This window comes from Nelumbo nucifera, chromosome 1 (assembly GCF_055504915.1).
Source record: "Nelumbo nucifera cultivar China Antique chromosome 1, China Antique-T2T, whole genome shotgun sequence".
NCBI classification, from domain to species: Eukaryota; Viridiplantae; Streptophyta; class Magnoliopsida; order Proteales; family Nelumbonaceae; genus Nelumbo; species Nelumbo nucifera.
The window spans coordinates 72367460-72381939 of NC_142649.1; the positions used below are offsets into that span (position 1 = coordinate 72367460).

The following is a 14480-nucleotide window of genomic DNA, read 5'->3' on the forward strand; positions in this document are numbered from 1 at the left end:
AAATGTACTAAGATTGGACGCATGTTCTTCTTGAAAGGGACATGGGCCAAATATTTTCCCCAGTTGGCACCTTGCTTAGAATTAGAATATGGAGTTCAGAGCTTGCCAAATGACGACAACGAATGAATGTGGCAGCTGCATGAAAATTTGGGAACGTCGGTATCACTGCCGGCCGGCCGGTATAAAGAAAAGAGACAGGCTGGAACTAGATTCAATACGATATTATATTAAACAGTAACAGAAGAAGAAATCAAGAAATAATACATGGATGAGTCTCGTTCAGGAAAATAACAGCCCCCCAAAATTCAATTTTACCCGTTGATCGGTTCATCGCATGGGAGATTGTTTTTTGAACTCCAAATCTATTTGTCACGAGGTGAGCGATGCGTCTAGCAAATCCACTTCCTTACTGCATCAATAAAATATTCCAATCCAGTGCTATGTAAAACTATAGCGAATCAATATACTATTCCAAGTTGCTGAAAGTCTGCAAGTGGGCCCCAGGGTTGATCCTACATTGGAAGTGTGCAAGAAGCTTCGTCATAACTCATAAATCACAGCCAAGCATTGTGGGTCCAGATCCTCATACCTTTAGACATGGAAAGATTCTAATCCAAGGGTATGTAGAATGTCAATGCATGTTCGTGTAGAATCCCATTTCTCCCATGCACGTGAAAAAGGAAGAAGGGTACTGATGCTCAATTAATTTTAGTCAATCGGCGATTGTCAGTAAGCTCCAGTGTTGGGGCCTGGGTGTTCCGCTGTTGAGTTGTTCTTCCTTCTATTCAATTAATGGTCTCAACGACCTGGATCATGGTGGAGGGGGGACCCCCCTGTAGATAGCCATAACGATCAAACATGGGTCTTCACCGAATCAAAAGTAGGTTTCCAAGAGTGTGGTTTGCCTTTATTCTCTGTTTCATTTTCGTACTTCAAACGCAAAAAAAAAAAGCAATGGATTTTAATTCTAATTAATAGCCTTCTGTAGTTCTATGGCTGCTTGCTCTTCGGTTAGGCACTTGGGTGTTCCGCGTACGTCCTTCTTCAGAAAAGTAGTCCAATTTACAGAGTAGAAGGTGCCCCTGTAACCCTGTTCTTGGTTATTTGGGTGCTCTCTGCAAAACCAAGCTGAACTGGGTACCTGCTTTTGTGTTTTATCATCAATCAGGGATGCCCTTACTTTTGTTAGATATTAATTGTTGTTTTCTAGGAACAACTATCGAAAGAGCTCTACAACTTCTTTATTAATTTGGATATCTTTTACAGTTCAAGTCTCTGCTACCCCATTTACCTCTTTTGCTTTTCGGTTTACTTGGTTTGAACTTTGAAGCTTCAGCTATGGGGACCGCCCTGCTTGTGTCATTCTTCGTTTCGATGTGGGTCCTCCTCAGTGGCTTTGTTTACTGCCAAAGACCTGCAGTTGTAAACGTTGGTGCGGTTTTCACTTATGATTCGGTTATCGGTAGAGATGCCAAGGTAGCTATGGAAGCTGCCGTGGCCGATATCAATGCGGATCAGAGCATTCTCAATGGAACTCGACTGAACTTAATAATGGCAGATGCGCAATGTAATGTTTTCTTGGGCTCTATTGGAGGTAGCTTCCAGTCTCTTTCTCATGCTTGTTTTGCGGTTTTGCCTGTTGATACTTGATACTGTTAATCCGTGGATAACGTCTTATTGAGCTCTTTCTTTTTCAATTTAGTGTTTTTCTTTAGTGGCTAGATATTAATAAACTTTGTTGAGATTTGGGAGGCCTGATAAGGTGAATTCCTAGAGGGCTTTGTTCTCAGCTTTTCTCTTCTAGTAGCTTTTTTTTTTTTGATAAAAGAAAAATGAAAAAAAAAACAAAATCACAATATTACTGTTGCCTCAGTAAGTTCATTCAAATTCTAAAATTGCAACTCGAATTCCATCCAAAATTTGGAAGTATAATTTTTACACCAGACTTACTAATTTAGAAGTGTTAATCTCAGTTAAACTCTCACGATGTTCTCTTCTAGTAGGTTATTTTTTTGGATAAAAGAAGAAATGAAAAAAAAAAACAAAATTACAATATTAGTGTATCCTGTAACAGTAAGTTCATTCACTCTAAAATTGCAACTTGAATTCCATTCAAAATTTTGGAAATATAAATTTTACATCAGACTTACTAATTTAGAAATGTTAATCTCAGTTAAACTCTCAGGATGTTCTCTTCTAGTAGTTTTTTTTTGGATAAAAGAAGAAATGAAAAAAAAAAACAAAATTACAATATTACTGTTGCCTGTAACAGAGAGTTCATTCAAATTCTAAATTGCAACTTGAATTCTATCCAAAATTTGGAAATATAAAATTTACATCAGACTTACTAATTTAGAAATGTTAGTCTCGGTTAAACTCTCAAGATGTTTTCTTTGGAGAAGGTGGCAGAGGATAGGAGATCCTAAGAGAGGTTAAAGGCAGAAATATCCAACTTGGAGAATGGGAAAGAAGCATATTCTGCCATTTATGAAAGAGAGAAGAGCAGACATAACATGGTGGTACCCCTAGATCTAAGTAGTGACTGAAATTGATTAAGCTGATTCTATATTTATCTTCTTTGCTTCTTAATGAGAGATCCAGTTACTAAGGGAGAACAGAGTATTTTTGTTTTAAGAATGAACAAAGATGTCAGAGGGATCATTTGGAAGCTTAAACTTTCTATCCTATATGTACTTTCTTGCACATTTACTTACCAGCTATAGCCTAGTATCATATAACTGTGTTTTATTCCATTTCATTAGCCCCTAAGCTTTCACAGTTACCATGAAATGAACATCATGATTTTGAATACGGAATATATTTCTCCCTGCACTCAGTGTCTTTGGTCTCTCTAGTATTGAAGGGACCCAGGTTAGGTCATGTTTCATATGGTCTCTTTTAGACCTCACCTACTTTTAACTTGATTCATTTTGTGCATTTACTAGAGATGCCTGCCCTCACTGTTTTGACCATGTACTCTCTGATTTGATGGTTGTTGTACTGTCTATTAAACAGCGTTTTACTAGAAAAATTTCCCTAATCCTATACAGATTTCATAAGCTCTTAATTTTTTCTGTTATGCTCGCCCTCCAGCCTCTGTAGCTAGAAGTACCACCTATAAAGCACCATATCATTATCTCCAGTAATCTACTAAGGAGAAATTGTTTTTCTTTTGTCCTAATATAGCTTGGTAATATTGTCCTTTCTAGATAACATCAAATTTATGGTATCAGCAAACTGTCTGATTCTATATTGCATGGAGCCTTTGAAACCCCAAAAGAATCACATGCCAACATGTGTGGAGGCTGATTTTGAGATTTATTCTTCTCTTTTCTGATTCCTTACTATGCGAGTATAAAATATCATATTCTCGGGTTAATATTTTGGAGTGAATTTAAAATCTTCAATTCTTTATAAAATTTTATTAATTCATATATTAGTTTAATTGGATAATGTTTTTTCCATTGGTTTGTTCTTTTATGTGTAGTTACATCTTTGATCATTTTTCTATAATTATTACATCAGTTATTTAAGATAACAATATGCCATCATTAGTAAAATTTAAGAAAGCCATTACCCAATTTTGGTCTTAGTTATCTTGGGATTTGGGAGGGGTAGGAATGGTTATTTTTTGCATAAAGTAGCCACTCTCAGATTCGAACCTGCCTTTTTCTCATACTTGTCAGCTTGAAATTTTACCATTATACGAAGCAATGCTAAAATCCTTATACCATCACTAGTAAAATTTGTTTTAACTTATATAAAGCCTAAATGCTGAATCCCTATATTCTTTTTTTCCTCTGGATTTCTGAGTACAACATCTTGTATGTATGCAAATTTTTTCACTCATATTCGCATCCCCTTTGATATATCTCTCATGGCTCCATTGAAAGTCCAAGGTACATAAACTTTCTAATTGATGTTTCTAGAGACTAATAAAAAAATGAGGTCTCTAGAGACTGCATGTTCGGCATCTAAATGGTTTTCACTGCTGTTTTTTTTTCAACTGTTAATATTTCTTTTATTTATTCATTTTGAGTTGTTTCTGTTTTCTGGATGGAGTTGGCATTCCCAACAATATTCCACAGGAAGAATCTATATACAACTTTCTACTTTTTGAAATTTTGGGATGCATCATTTTGTTGCTTCACAAATTTTGTTGGTTCTCTTGAGCGAGCTTTGTAGGGAATATTGGCTCTTCTCTACTTTTGATGTTAATAGTGCTCATCAAATTACAGACATGAATTTACTTTGTGATGTCCAAAAGTGAATATCTCTTGGGGCTGTCATAAGGATTAAATCAGCAGCTATCTCTCCTTGCACTCTAGAATTTCCCTTTGTTGTGATTAGTCCGATTTGATACTGATCATCTATTTAAGAGAAGCTTCTCAAATGAGGCCATGCTTATTGAATTGTGGACGGTCATTTGTTTTTATCTTCTTCTTTTCTTGTTTTAAAATGTATCCTCTGCAGGTTTCTTAGGTTTATTAATCTATCAAATTTTGTTAGAATTTCCATCTAAAGGAGGCTTTTGTCTCTCCTCTAAGTGGCATTATACAAGTAGTGTCTGGAGAATATTATGCTTCCTCTAAGTTATGCTTAGTCCTCCCCATTATTCCTTGGATTAACGTTGAGAAGTGAAATTCTACCCTTTCCTCTCCTTTCTATCACTTGTCCATTCCTCATTTATTTTGTCCTAATCATCATAGAAGGGTCCAGACCTCTGGGGTCAAAATACAATTTTCTGAAAATCTTGGGGTTGTGTGACACAAGATTGTCTCAAAAATGTGCTTAGATAGCATGTTGAGATTGACCGGAATTTGATTTGGTAGCACGTTGATCACAATTGATTTTTCCCTCCATCTTTCCCCTATAATGCTTATTGAGTGGCATTTCTTTTTAATTTTGCAATTTATTCTTGATGAGATATGTGATAGAAATTGAATTTATCTAGAGGTAAAAATTATGTGATATTTTTTTTTGGCTTATTTTCTTATCTATTTCAGAAGTTAAATTGTATTGTTTTCTTAATTGATATACATGTTTTGAGTAAATATCTTATATTAATAGTTTGAACAACTTTGCTTAAAAACTCCATTAGTTGGCCCCAAATTGTGCTCCACATGACATGGTCTCCAGAACTATTCTTCGTATGTTAAAGGAATCATCAGTTTCACTCACTGTTATGATGCCAAAGTGAATTAAGCTATGAATTTTCATCAACTGGATCTTCTATCTAATTTTTATTTCCCTTTTTCTTGTTTTTTTATTCTCCCTTTTTTTGGAGTATCCCTCCTGTGAATTTCAGCAATGGAGATGTAATTTTTAGTTCTAAATCTACAGAATAAAGAAAACATACTATTAAACAAATTGCTTGGTTGGACCATGCCTTTGAAGACTTACTTAGAGCCAACTCTTAGGACTAGGCTGTTCCATTCCTTTTTAAGACCCACCAAATGGGTTTTTGGGCCAGATTTATGCATCATTTGCACTGCAATTGGTGTTAATAGACTGTTATGTGGTTTTATCACCCAAAAGATTACATGATGTTGATTGTATTGGTTGTTATGTTTAGCTTTTCAGGTACTTGAGAAAGAAGCGGTGGCCATAATTGGCCCACAATCCTCTACAATAGCCCATATGATTTCGTTTATTGCCAATGGACTTCAAGTGCCTCTTATCTCATATGCTTCCACAGACCCAAGTCTCTCTGCCCTTCAATTCCCTTTCTTTGTGCGGAGCACACAAAGTGATGCTTACCAGATGACTGCCATGGCTGATTTGATTGGTTATTATGGTTGGAGAGAGGTCATTGCTATCTTTGCTGATGATGAATATGGAAGAAGTGGAATATCTTCTTTAGATAATGAACTCACAAAGCAAATGTCAAAGATTTCTTATAAACTGGCCTGGCCCACTGGATCCAATCTTAGCTACATCACTGATTTGCTCAATAAAACCAAATTGATTGGGACTCGTGTTTTTGTTGTTCATGCTAATCCTGACTCAGGTATTGCAATCTTCTCTGTGGCCCAAGATCTTCAAATGATGACCAATGGCTATGTGTGGATTGCAACAGATTGGCTTTGTGCTACTCTAGATTCCTCTCCACTCATGAACCAAACATCACTTCAAAACCTGCAAGGAGTAGTTGGGCTTTGCCAGCATACTCCACAATCCTTGCGGAAGAAGGCTTTTGTGTCTCGATGGAAACATATGTTCCAGAAAGGTCTTGTAAGCTATGGATTGAATACATATGGACTTTATGCATATGACACGGTTTGGGCTGTTGCACGTTCTATTGATGATTTTTTGAATGATTATGGCAACATCACATTTTCATTTAATAAGGCATTACGTGGTATGCAAACATCGTCTCTGAAGCTGGGAAAACTAAGAACATTTGATGGTGGTACTCTTCTACGAAGCAAATTACTGCAAATGAATTTCACAGGTTTAACAGGGCCAGTTCGATTTGATTCAGACAGGAACCTTATTGGAGCTGGTTATGACATCATTAATATTGATGAGAAAACAATTCGAAGGATTGGTTATTGGTCTAATTATTCGGGCCTTTCAGTTGTGCCCCCAGAGACATTAAAGAGGGGACAGCGTCATGGTTCCCTTTTAGACCAGAAACTCAAAAATGTCACCTGGCCTGGCAAGAGGACTGAAAAACCACGTGGATGGGTGATTGGAGACAATGGAAGGCCTTTGAGAATTGGAGTCCCATATAGGGCTAGTTTTGTTGAATTTGTAACAGAAATTCATGGCACCAAAGATTTCCAAGGATACTGTATTGATGTTTTCACTGCAGCACGGGAATTAGTCCCCTATGACATTCCTTACAAATTTGTGGCTTTTGGGGATGGCAAGTCCAATCCCAGTTATGATGAGTTTGTGAGAATGGTTGCGGAAAATGTATGTATGCAGTGACTCTCTCTCTCTCTCTCCCCCTCCCTCCCTCCCTCCCTCTCTACAGAATGGGCTACCTCTCTCTCTCTCTCTATACAGAATGGACTACATAACTGCTAGGGGGGCCACTTTGTGCAAAAAAAAAGTGTCAAAGGTTAGGTCTATATCTGGTTCACTCCTCCCAAGGCCCCAGATAGCTGGGACCAAAATGGGTAATGGCCTTTTTTTCCCCACTGGTTAGAGTCAGGATGGCCTACCAATACACATGGGCCACATGCTGGATGGATTGGAATATCAATTGGAGAGGTCCTGTGACTCTTATTCTAAATATTTTATGCTAAAAATCATCAATAGGATGACCCTAATTGTTTTCCACATTTATTTGGATAATTGTAAAATATATTTAACAGTTAGGATAATCTATTCACTTAGGTTCTTGTACTAGTAGATCTCCAGTAAACCATCAAATGGTGCTTTTATTCTGCTGCATGTCTCTCACTTTACTGCTATATGGTACTGTCTACAGGGTATTATTCCTAGATCATTAATTTCACTTATTCTGTGTCATTGTGCTTTAGGTGATTGATGGAGCTGTGGGAGACATTACTATTGTCACTAACCGAATGAAGATTACTGACTTTACTCAGCCTTATGCGGCTACAGGCCTTGTCATAGTAGCTCCCATCAGCAATGGGAAGTCAAGTGCTTGGGTGTTCCTTAAGCCATTCACAGTGGATATGTGGTGTGTTACTGCATCATTTTTCATCTTGATTGGGGTAGTTATTTGGATTTTGGAGCATCGAATTAATGATGATTTCCGGGGGCCACCTAGACGGCAGCTCATAACTATGTTCTTGTAAGCTTGTCATCTTTTTTTTTTTTAATTAAATTACATGCCATATTTACTTATTTATGTTTTGGGAGTTTGGAGCTCAGCATGTTCTTTTAGTTTTCTGAATGCTTTTGCACTTTCAGTTCCATTTACTTTTGTTTCCCTAGATATCCTAGTTTCTAGGCTCACATCTCACCATCTTTATATTGCAGGTTTAGCTTCTCAACCCTTTTTAAGACAAACAGTAAGGAAGACCTTGACATTTATACCCTTACTGATATCTCTACCTTTTTTTTTATACATTTGAAGGACTAAATTTGATATTGAGCCTGGTGTTTACTCTTACATTATTTAATTACAGAAGAACAAACTTTGAGTGCACTAGGGCGTATGGTAATGATGGTATGGCTTTTCCTGTTGATGGTGATCACATCAAGCTACACAGCAAACTTGACTTCAATTCTTACAATCCAGAAGCTGACATCACCCATTACAGGACTAGACAGTTTGACCACAAGCAGATGGCCAATTGGATATCAAGTAGGATCATTTGCTCGGAGCTATATGATAGACAATTTTAACATACCTGAGTCAAGGCTGGTTTCTCTTGGAAGTCCAGAAGATTATGAACGAGCACTGAGGCTTGGGCCGGGGAATGGAGGGGTGGCAGCAATTGTAGATGAGCTTCCATATGTAGAGCTGTTTTTGTCAAACCGAACTGACTTTGGGATTGTCGGCGAGATGTTTACCAAGAATGGATGGGGATTTGTAAGTGAAACTATTAGGGTTCAAATACATATGGATTTTCTTCTCTTATTTTTCTTTTATTGTCATGTTTATCTTTTTTTTTTTTTGGTAATAAACAACTTATTTACTGTAATCTTGGAAACAGCCTCTCTGTATGTGCAGGGTAAGGCTGTGTACATCTGTCCCTCCCCAGACCCTGCATTGGCAGGAGCCTCATGCACTGGGCTGCCCTTATGTGGGAAATGACAAATGGGTGAAAATACTTTGGCTCTACATCTTGGGAGTGGTGGAAAATACTGCCATGTTGCTCATGTTGGAGAGAACCTTAAGCTTCACATGATTAACATGGTGGTGCCATCACCCTATGTTTCTATGCTCCTACAAGTATAGACTGGAATTGAACTCTATTCAGATCCACGTTAGCATGCATAGTTGTATTTATGTACGGGTCTGATGGGTCCAAGTGCATATTGAATATGCAATTCTTTCATAAGGGTCTGATGGGTCCAAGTGCATATTGAATATGAAATCTTGCATAAGGTATACTACATTGTGAAATTAGGGAATGAAAGTAATTAGCTGAATTAGATGCAGTCAGTTCCACTTTAAAGCTTCACATCTTTTTCCAAAATTTCAAACTTCAGTGATCTGCATCCTTTTGCTGACTAGCATAGGTTCCCCGTTGTGCTCCCTTATAGCTTTCTGACTCATAAATGGAAATTCTTGAACTATCCCTGGGTAAATTACATGTGGGTACCCTGTACTCTGGAGGTAGTGACACTTGAGGGCCTGAGCTTTCATGTGCAACATTTTAGTACACTGAACTTTTAGAAATATACACTTGAGTCCAACTCTATTAAAAATAATGTTCCAGTGAGGGTTAAATTACAAAATGCCCATATTCAGATTTTCTTTTTTTTCACTGTTTTCCGTTGTTCCTTTCAAGTGCGTTTATTCTTTGTTAGAAAGAAGTATAGAGATGGTTTCATATGGAAAAAAGAATAAAATAAAAGTTCAGTGAGCAAGAGAGAATCTAAACATAGGCATTTTGTACTTTTGTCCTCATTGTAATGTCAGTTTTAACTGAGTTGGACTTAAGTGTATATTTCTGAAAGTTCAAGGTACTAAAATGTTTCACTTGGAAGTTCAGGCCCTTAAATGTCATTACCCCAAAGTACAGGGTACCTATCTGTAATTTATCCTTAAAAAATAGAGATTCATGAATATATCATGCTCTCATTAACTTATGGTTTCTTGAAGCCTTCAATAATGCTTTTTTCTATGGATTTTAAAATTACTTGGGGATGGGGGTTGGTTGGGGGTGTGCTAGTTGAATCCTTGTAGGAATTTGGTTGCCAGTTTTGATTCTGTTTTCATTCTTATAATTTTGGCATTCCGATCAAAACCTTGTAGCACACACTGTACCATTACAAAACTTGTGAAGCAATGATGAAACTTCCATTAGGTATGCGATAAGTCAATGTACCTAGAAATTATGGAGGTTATTTAACCATTTTCAAGGAAATTTCAAGCAAAAATGGTTCATGAAGTCATTTTGGAAATTGGGAACTGCCCATCTATGGGACATCCATGTTGTTATGGTCCCGCACGTAGGATCCCGTCACGGGTCGGTCCACGGTGCGAAAGCCCCCTGCGCCTTCCCTTGCTTACAGACCCTATTACGGAAACCCAATGGGTGATTTGTCCAAGAGACCACCCGAACTCTCCTTTGGGGTGATTTGTCCAAGAGACCACCCAAACTCTCCTCACTCTTTTCTTGGCTGGAAAACTGAATGCTTTATTTCAATTCGTGGCTCCTTAAATAGGAGCTTACAGAAGGAAATTCCTAATTAAACTCAAACTCCAACTTGAACTCAAACTCCTAATTACCTACTCCTATTGGTAACTCACTCTTACTTAAGATAAGATAAAGATGAGATTAAGATAAAGCTAAGGGATAAGGGATAAGATAAGGATAAGGTAAGCTGGCGGCGAGTTGGCTTGATGTGTCCAGATAAGGGTGGGCCCACCCCCATGAGCTGTCGTGTGGGCCCCGCTCTACTGCTGCTGCCGGGTGCGTGCGCGCGGCTCATGGTGCCACTGCCGCGCGGTGCGTGCGCGCAGTGCTGCTGCCGTGCAGTGCGTGCGCACGCCTCAGGGTGCCGCTGCCGTGCACGCGCCTCATGGTGCTGCTACCGTGCTGCTGCCTGGCGGTGCGTGCTGCGCCATGGTGCCGCTGCCGTGCGGTGCCATGTGTGTGCGCGGTGCGTGCTGGCATGCAGTGCGTGCAGTGCGTGCGGTGCGCGCTGCTGCCTGGCGGTGCGTGCTGTGCGCCATGGGCGGTGCATGCTGCAGTGCGGCCTGTTGTGCGGCTGCTGCCTATGACTGCGCCGCGGTGCCCTGCCGGATGGTGTGACCATAACACATGTCAACTTTGATCTGAATAAGGTCTGATTGTAACTGAATGATCAAAATTATAAGTCAATGCAGGGTCCCTCTGCAGACCCCGCATTGGCAGGAGCCTTGTGCACTGGGCTGCTCTTTTACCCAGTTACAGCTTGATCCATTATGTACCGTATTAACTGTTCTTCTTCAGAAATTTCTTATTTAATCTCTTCCAACACATTATTTCAGGCTTTCCCAAGAGACTCTCCTCTTGCCATTGACATGTCTACAGCTATTCTGAGGCTTTCTGAGAATGGTGAACTCCACAAGATCCATAAGAAGTGGTTTTGTCAGATGGGTTGCACTGAAGGACAAGGACACCAATCCAAGTCTAACCAACTGCATATGATCAGCTTCTGGGGTCTTTTTCTTTTATGTGGGATCGTTACAATCATTGCATTGCTTGTGTTTCTTGCTCGGATGGTTCGTCAATTTGTTCAATACAAACGGAAACAGAGGGACCTTTCTTCTGCCTCATCTTCTGAGTCTTCAAGTGCTCATTGTTCTCAGATCATTTATAATTTCTTTGATTTTATAGATGAGAAGGAGGAAGCTACAAAAAAAATGTTCAAGCAGTGTGACAATCCTCAGCCTCAGGCAAGCTGATTAACACTGAAGATATATCAAGGGAATTGATGAGATTGGTCCATTCACTGAACCTAGGACAAACCGGCCTTGAAAAAGATCAATGCTTCATTGGGACTTGCTATTACAAGCAAACTTGTAAATGCTCATGTATAGTATACAGCTGTTAGATTTAAGGTACAAAAGGTATCATATGGTTTGATAATTTGGCATTGGTGGGACATTTCTGTGTAAAACTCATAAGTGATACTTTTCTGGGTTATCTGCAACTCTAAATCCAGATGTGAAGCATGTAATTACTCATTTCTGTAGTGTTACAAGTGTGATAAGTAGGATGCTGCTGCTAGTGTAATATTTCGGTGATTTCATTTCATTTCCTTACCTTGTGGACTTTCTTATTGTATGGTTGATTGCGGGTTTGGGCCATTTGAGGTGGACTTGGTTTGTAATTACTCAAAAGGGTCAGAGCACCTCCTCCAGGCTCCAGCTATGGTGTTGTGATTAATGGAAAAGACAAGCTATTTAGTAGTAAAGGGAATAAGGTTCTCCAAACATTCACCAAGCTGTCATTTGATAAATAAAAAACAAATTGTCTAATCCCTGGGACCTTTGGTCGCTTCACTACGAGTTCTGATGACTTGTAAGCCAGTAAAAACAGAAGTAGCATATGGGGCTATTGCCCCCAATAGTAGTTTGTTTTCCAGTGAATTGATCAAGGTTGGCATGCCATATGAAGTTTGGCAATTGGTCATCAAGTCATTAGGGTCCTCCTGGTGCTGAAGAGTTCATCCAACCACTGATTCCAATGCCCACAAAAATCACAAACTCCTAGCACACAAAACAGAACTTCCAGTGGTGTTTCTTTCCACTGGTGTTCCAGGACTGTTAACTCTGTAGCACATTCGGCAGCAAAGCAGGGGTTGAAGAATAGTTTTATAGCTTTTAATGCTGTCCCGTTGGTGCTGTCAGATTTTATTAGATTGGACCTTGGTGGTAGCCTTAGTTAAGTTTGTTGGGTGTGGATTTGTGTTTTTCTTTGTTTGTTGTGTTTTCTTTGTTTGTTGTGTTTTCTTTGTTGATGTAATGTTTGTTTTCTGGTTTAATGGAAATCTTTCTTATCAAAAAAAAAAAAAAAGCACCACCGTAAGCATACTGACAAAGTGACAAGTCATAAGAATACAACTGGCCGTAGTTGCATGATATAGTCCCCATCACCACTGTGAAAGAATAGGGTCAGAGGACCAGTGAAGGAGAAAACTAACAAGACTCTTCGGCACACTCATAGTCTCATGGTGACCCACAAGAATAAACATCATTAGGCTTGTAGTTAGCCCAAAGAAAGAAACTAAATGAGGGATAAGAACCCACAGACACATGTGATCCATCTGCCCAAGAGGGTTCATGTACTTACAATGTGCTAGCTAATACATATAATCTTTGATTATAGCTCAGTTTATTGCCAACATGTCCTCATTCTTTGCATTTTACACAATTTGATAATATTTTATGGTCACTATTATTGTCTCCAGTACAAGATTCACTCTCAACAACTGCCATTTACTAAATGGAAATGATAAATAATATTTTATTTTTTCCCAAGAGGTTCTTTGGTTACATTTGAATCCACATGAGGAAGCATGTACTCAAGTTACAGTAAATGTCTGATCAGTTACAGACTGTTCAGGCCCCTACCCTTCTACCAATTTCCTGGGTGGGAGTTTATTTTTCACTACAAGTGCCAACCAAAGAAAGACTCTTTAAATTTTGGCCAACACTCCTCTCTCCCTCTCTCTCATGTAACTTTAGCAAACTGAGGATCTCACTCCACAGTCCACCCTGGATTGGCTTTGGTTCCCTCCAACAAAAAAGGAACCATACCCATTTTGGCATTCTCCCAACTGTCTAAACTAGCTTTGAGTTCTTAATCATCTAGAGTAATTCCACTTGTAATTGTGGGTCAATCGAGATAAACCAGGCCAACCTTGTTAAAATGGGTCCTACATATTAGACTGATAATGACATGTAACGCATCGTGATTATCCCAGTCATTCTCTCTCCATTTTGCACTTGGCCCAAAGTGTTGTACCACATTACTACATGCCTTAGGTTTGTGTAGATTGCTATTAGGACTGGAAAGGGGTGATCTCATGGGAGGCAATAAGATTAAACCATATTTCAGTTCCATTATTAACTCAATACCAGTTGCTTTCAACCCTAACAACACCCATTACCCACCCACCATGTTCTGTAAGTGAAACCCACCTAACATCAGAAATCAGGATAGAGGAAAGAGGATACCAACTATTAAGAGAATACACATTTACATGATTCTACTTATAGCCTATGTATATGTACATGGGAAAAAGCATAAATTCACCATAAAATAAACAAGGGTGAAGAGTACATAATTGTGCATTAAAAAAAAACCCTTAAACCCCAAAGACTGGTATACAAAGAAAAAACTCCCAAGTGCATAATTCTTCGGTCGGACTCATAAACTGAATATGGATCGGATGCACAAAATGAAGCGGATCACGACAAAGAAACAACTGAAACAACTGGGGAAGTATGGGATCAAGGGGTTGGAGATGTCACTGTTGAGTGAGGCATATTGGGAATGGACATAGAAGCCTTGGGGAATATCTTCTTGCGTAACTTTAGGGACGATATTGAAAGTGAACCACGAGGCTGAAGCAGTGTGGTTCCTTGCTTTTGAGTTTCGATGCTTCTGCCTTTGTGTGTGACCTGCCATAACCTGGCCGTTGATGGTTGGGGTGTAAACGGATCGAATCCGAATCGAATAGGTAATATCTAATTCGAATCCGACTAGAAAATCTGATATCCGATTTTGATTTAATATTCAACGGATATTGAAAATTTATATTTGAATTCGAATCTGATTAAATATTTCAACATTTGATTTGATTCAATTCGAATTTGATTAATTAATTATTTT

The 14480-nt window shown here is 38.8% G+C and overlaps 1 protein-coding gene across 5 annotated transcripts; it reads left to right on the plus strand.

Moving 5' to 3' along the window:
* Window positions 1–706: 706 nt before the first annotated feature.
* LOC104604850 (glutamate receptor 3.7-like) lies at window positions 707–11897 on the plus strand. 5 transcript variants are annotated; one of them, XM_088903421.1, is made up of 7 exons: window positions 707–880; window positions 1331–1594; window positions 5576–6921; window positions 7494–7771; window positions 7960–7991; window positions 8109–8515; window positions 11129–11897. In XM_088903421.1, the coding sequence occupies exons 1-7, from the start codon at window positions 859–861 to the stop codon at window positions 11543–11545; spliced, it is 2766 nt and encodes a 921-aa protein (XP_088759547.1). In that variant the 5' UTR covers window positions 707–858; the 3' UTR covers window positions 11546–11897. The 5 variants fall into 5 exon arrangements, with proteins under 5 accessions (XP_088759547.1, XP_010267706.1, XP_010267707.1 ...); XM_010269404.3 differs by having other exon boundaries at window positions 1337–1594; XM_010269405.3 differs by having other exon boundaries at window positions 723–880; window positions 989–1594.
* The last annotated feature ends 2583 nt before the right edge of the window (window positions 11898–14480 follow it).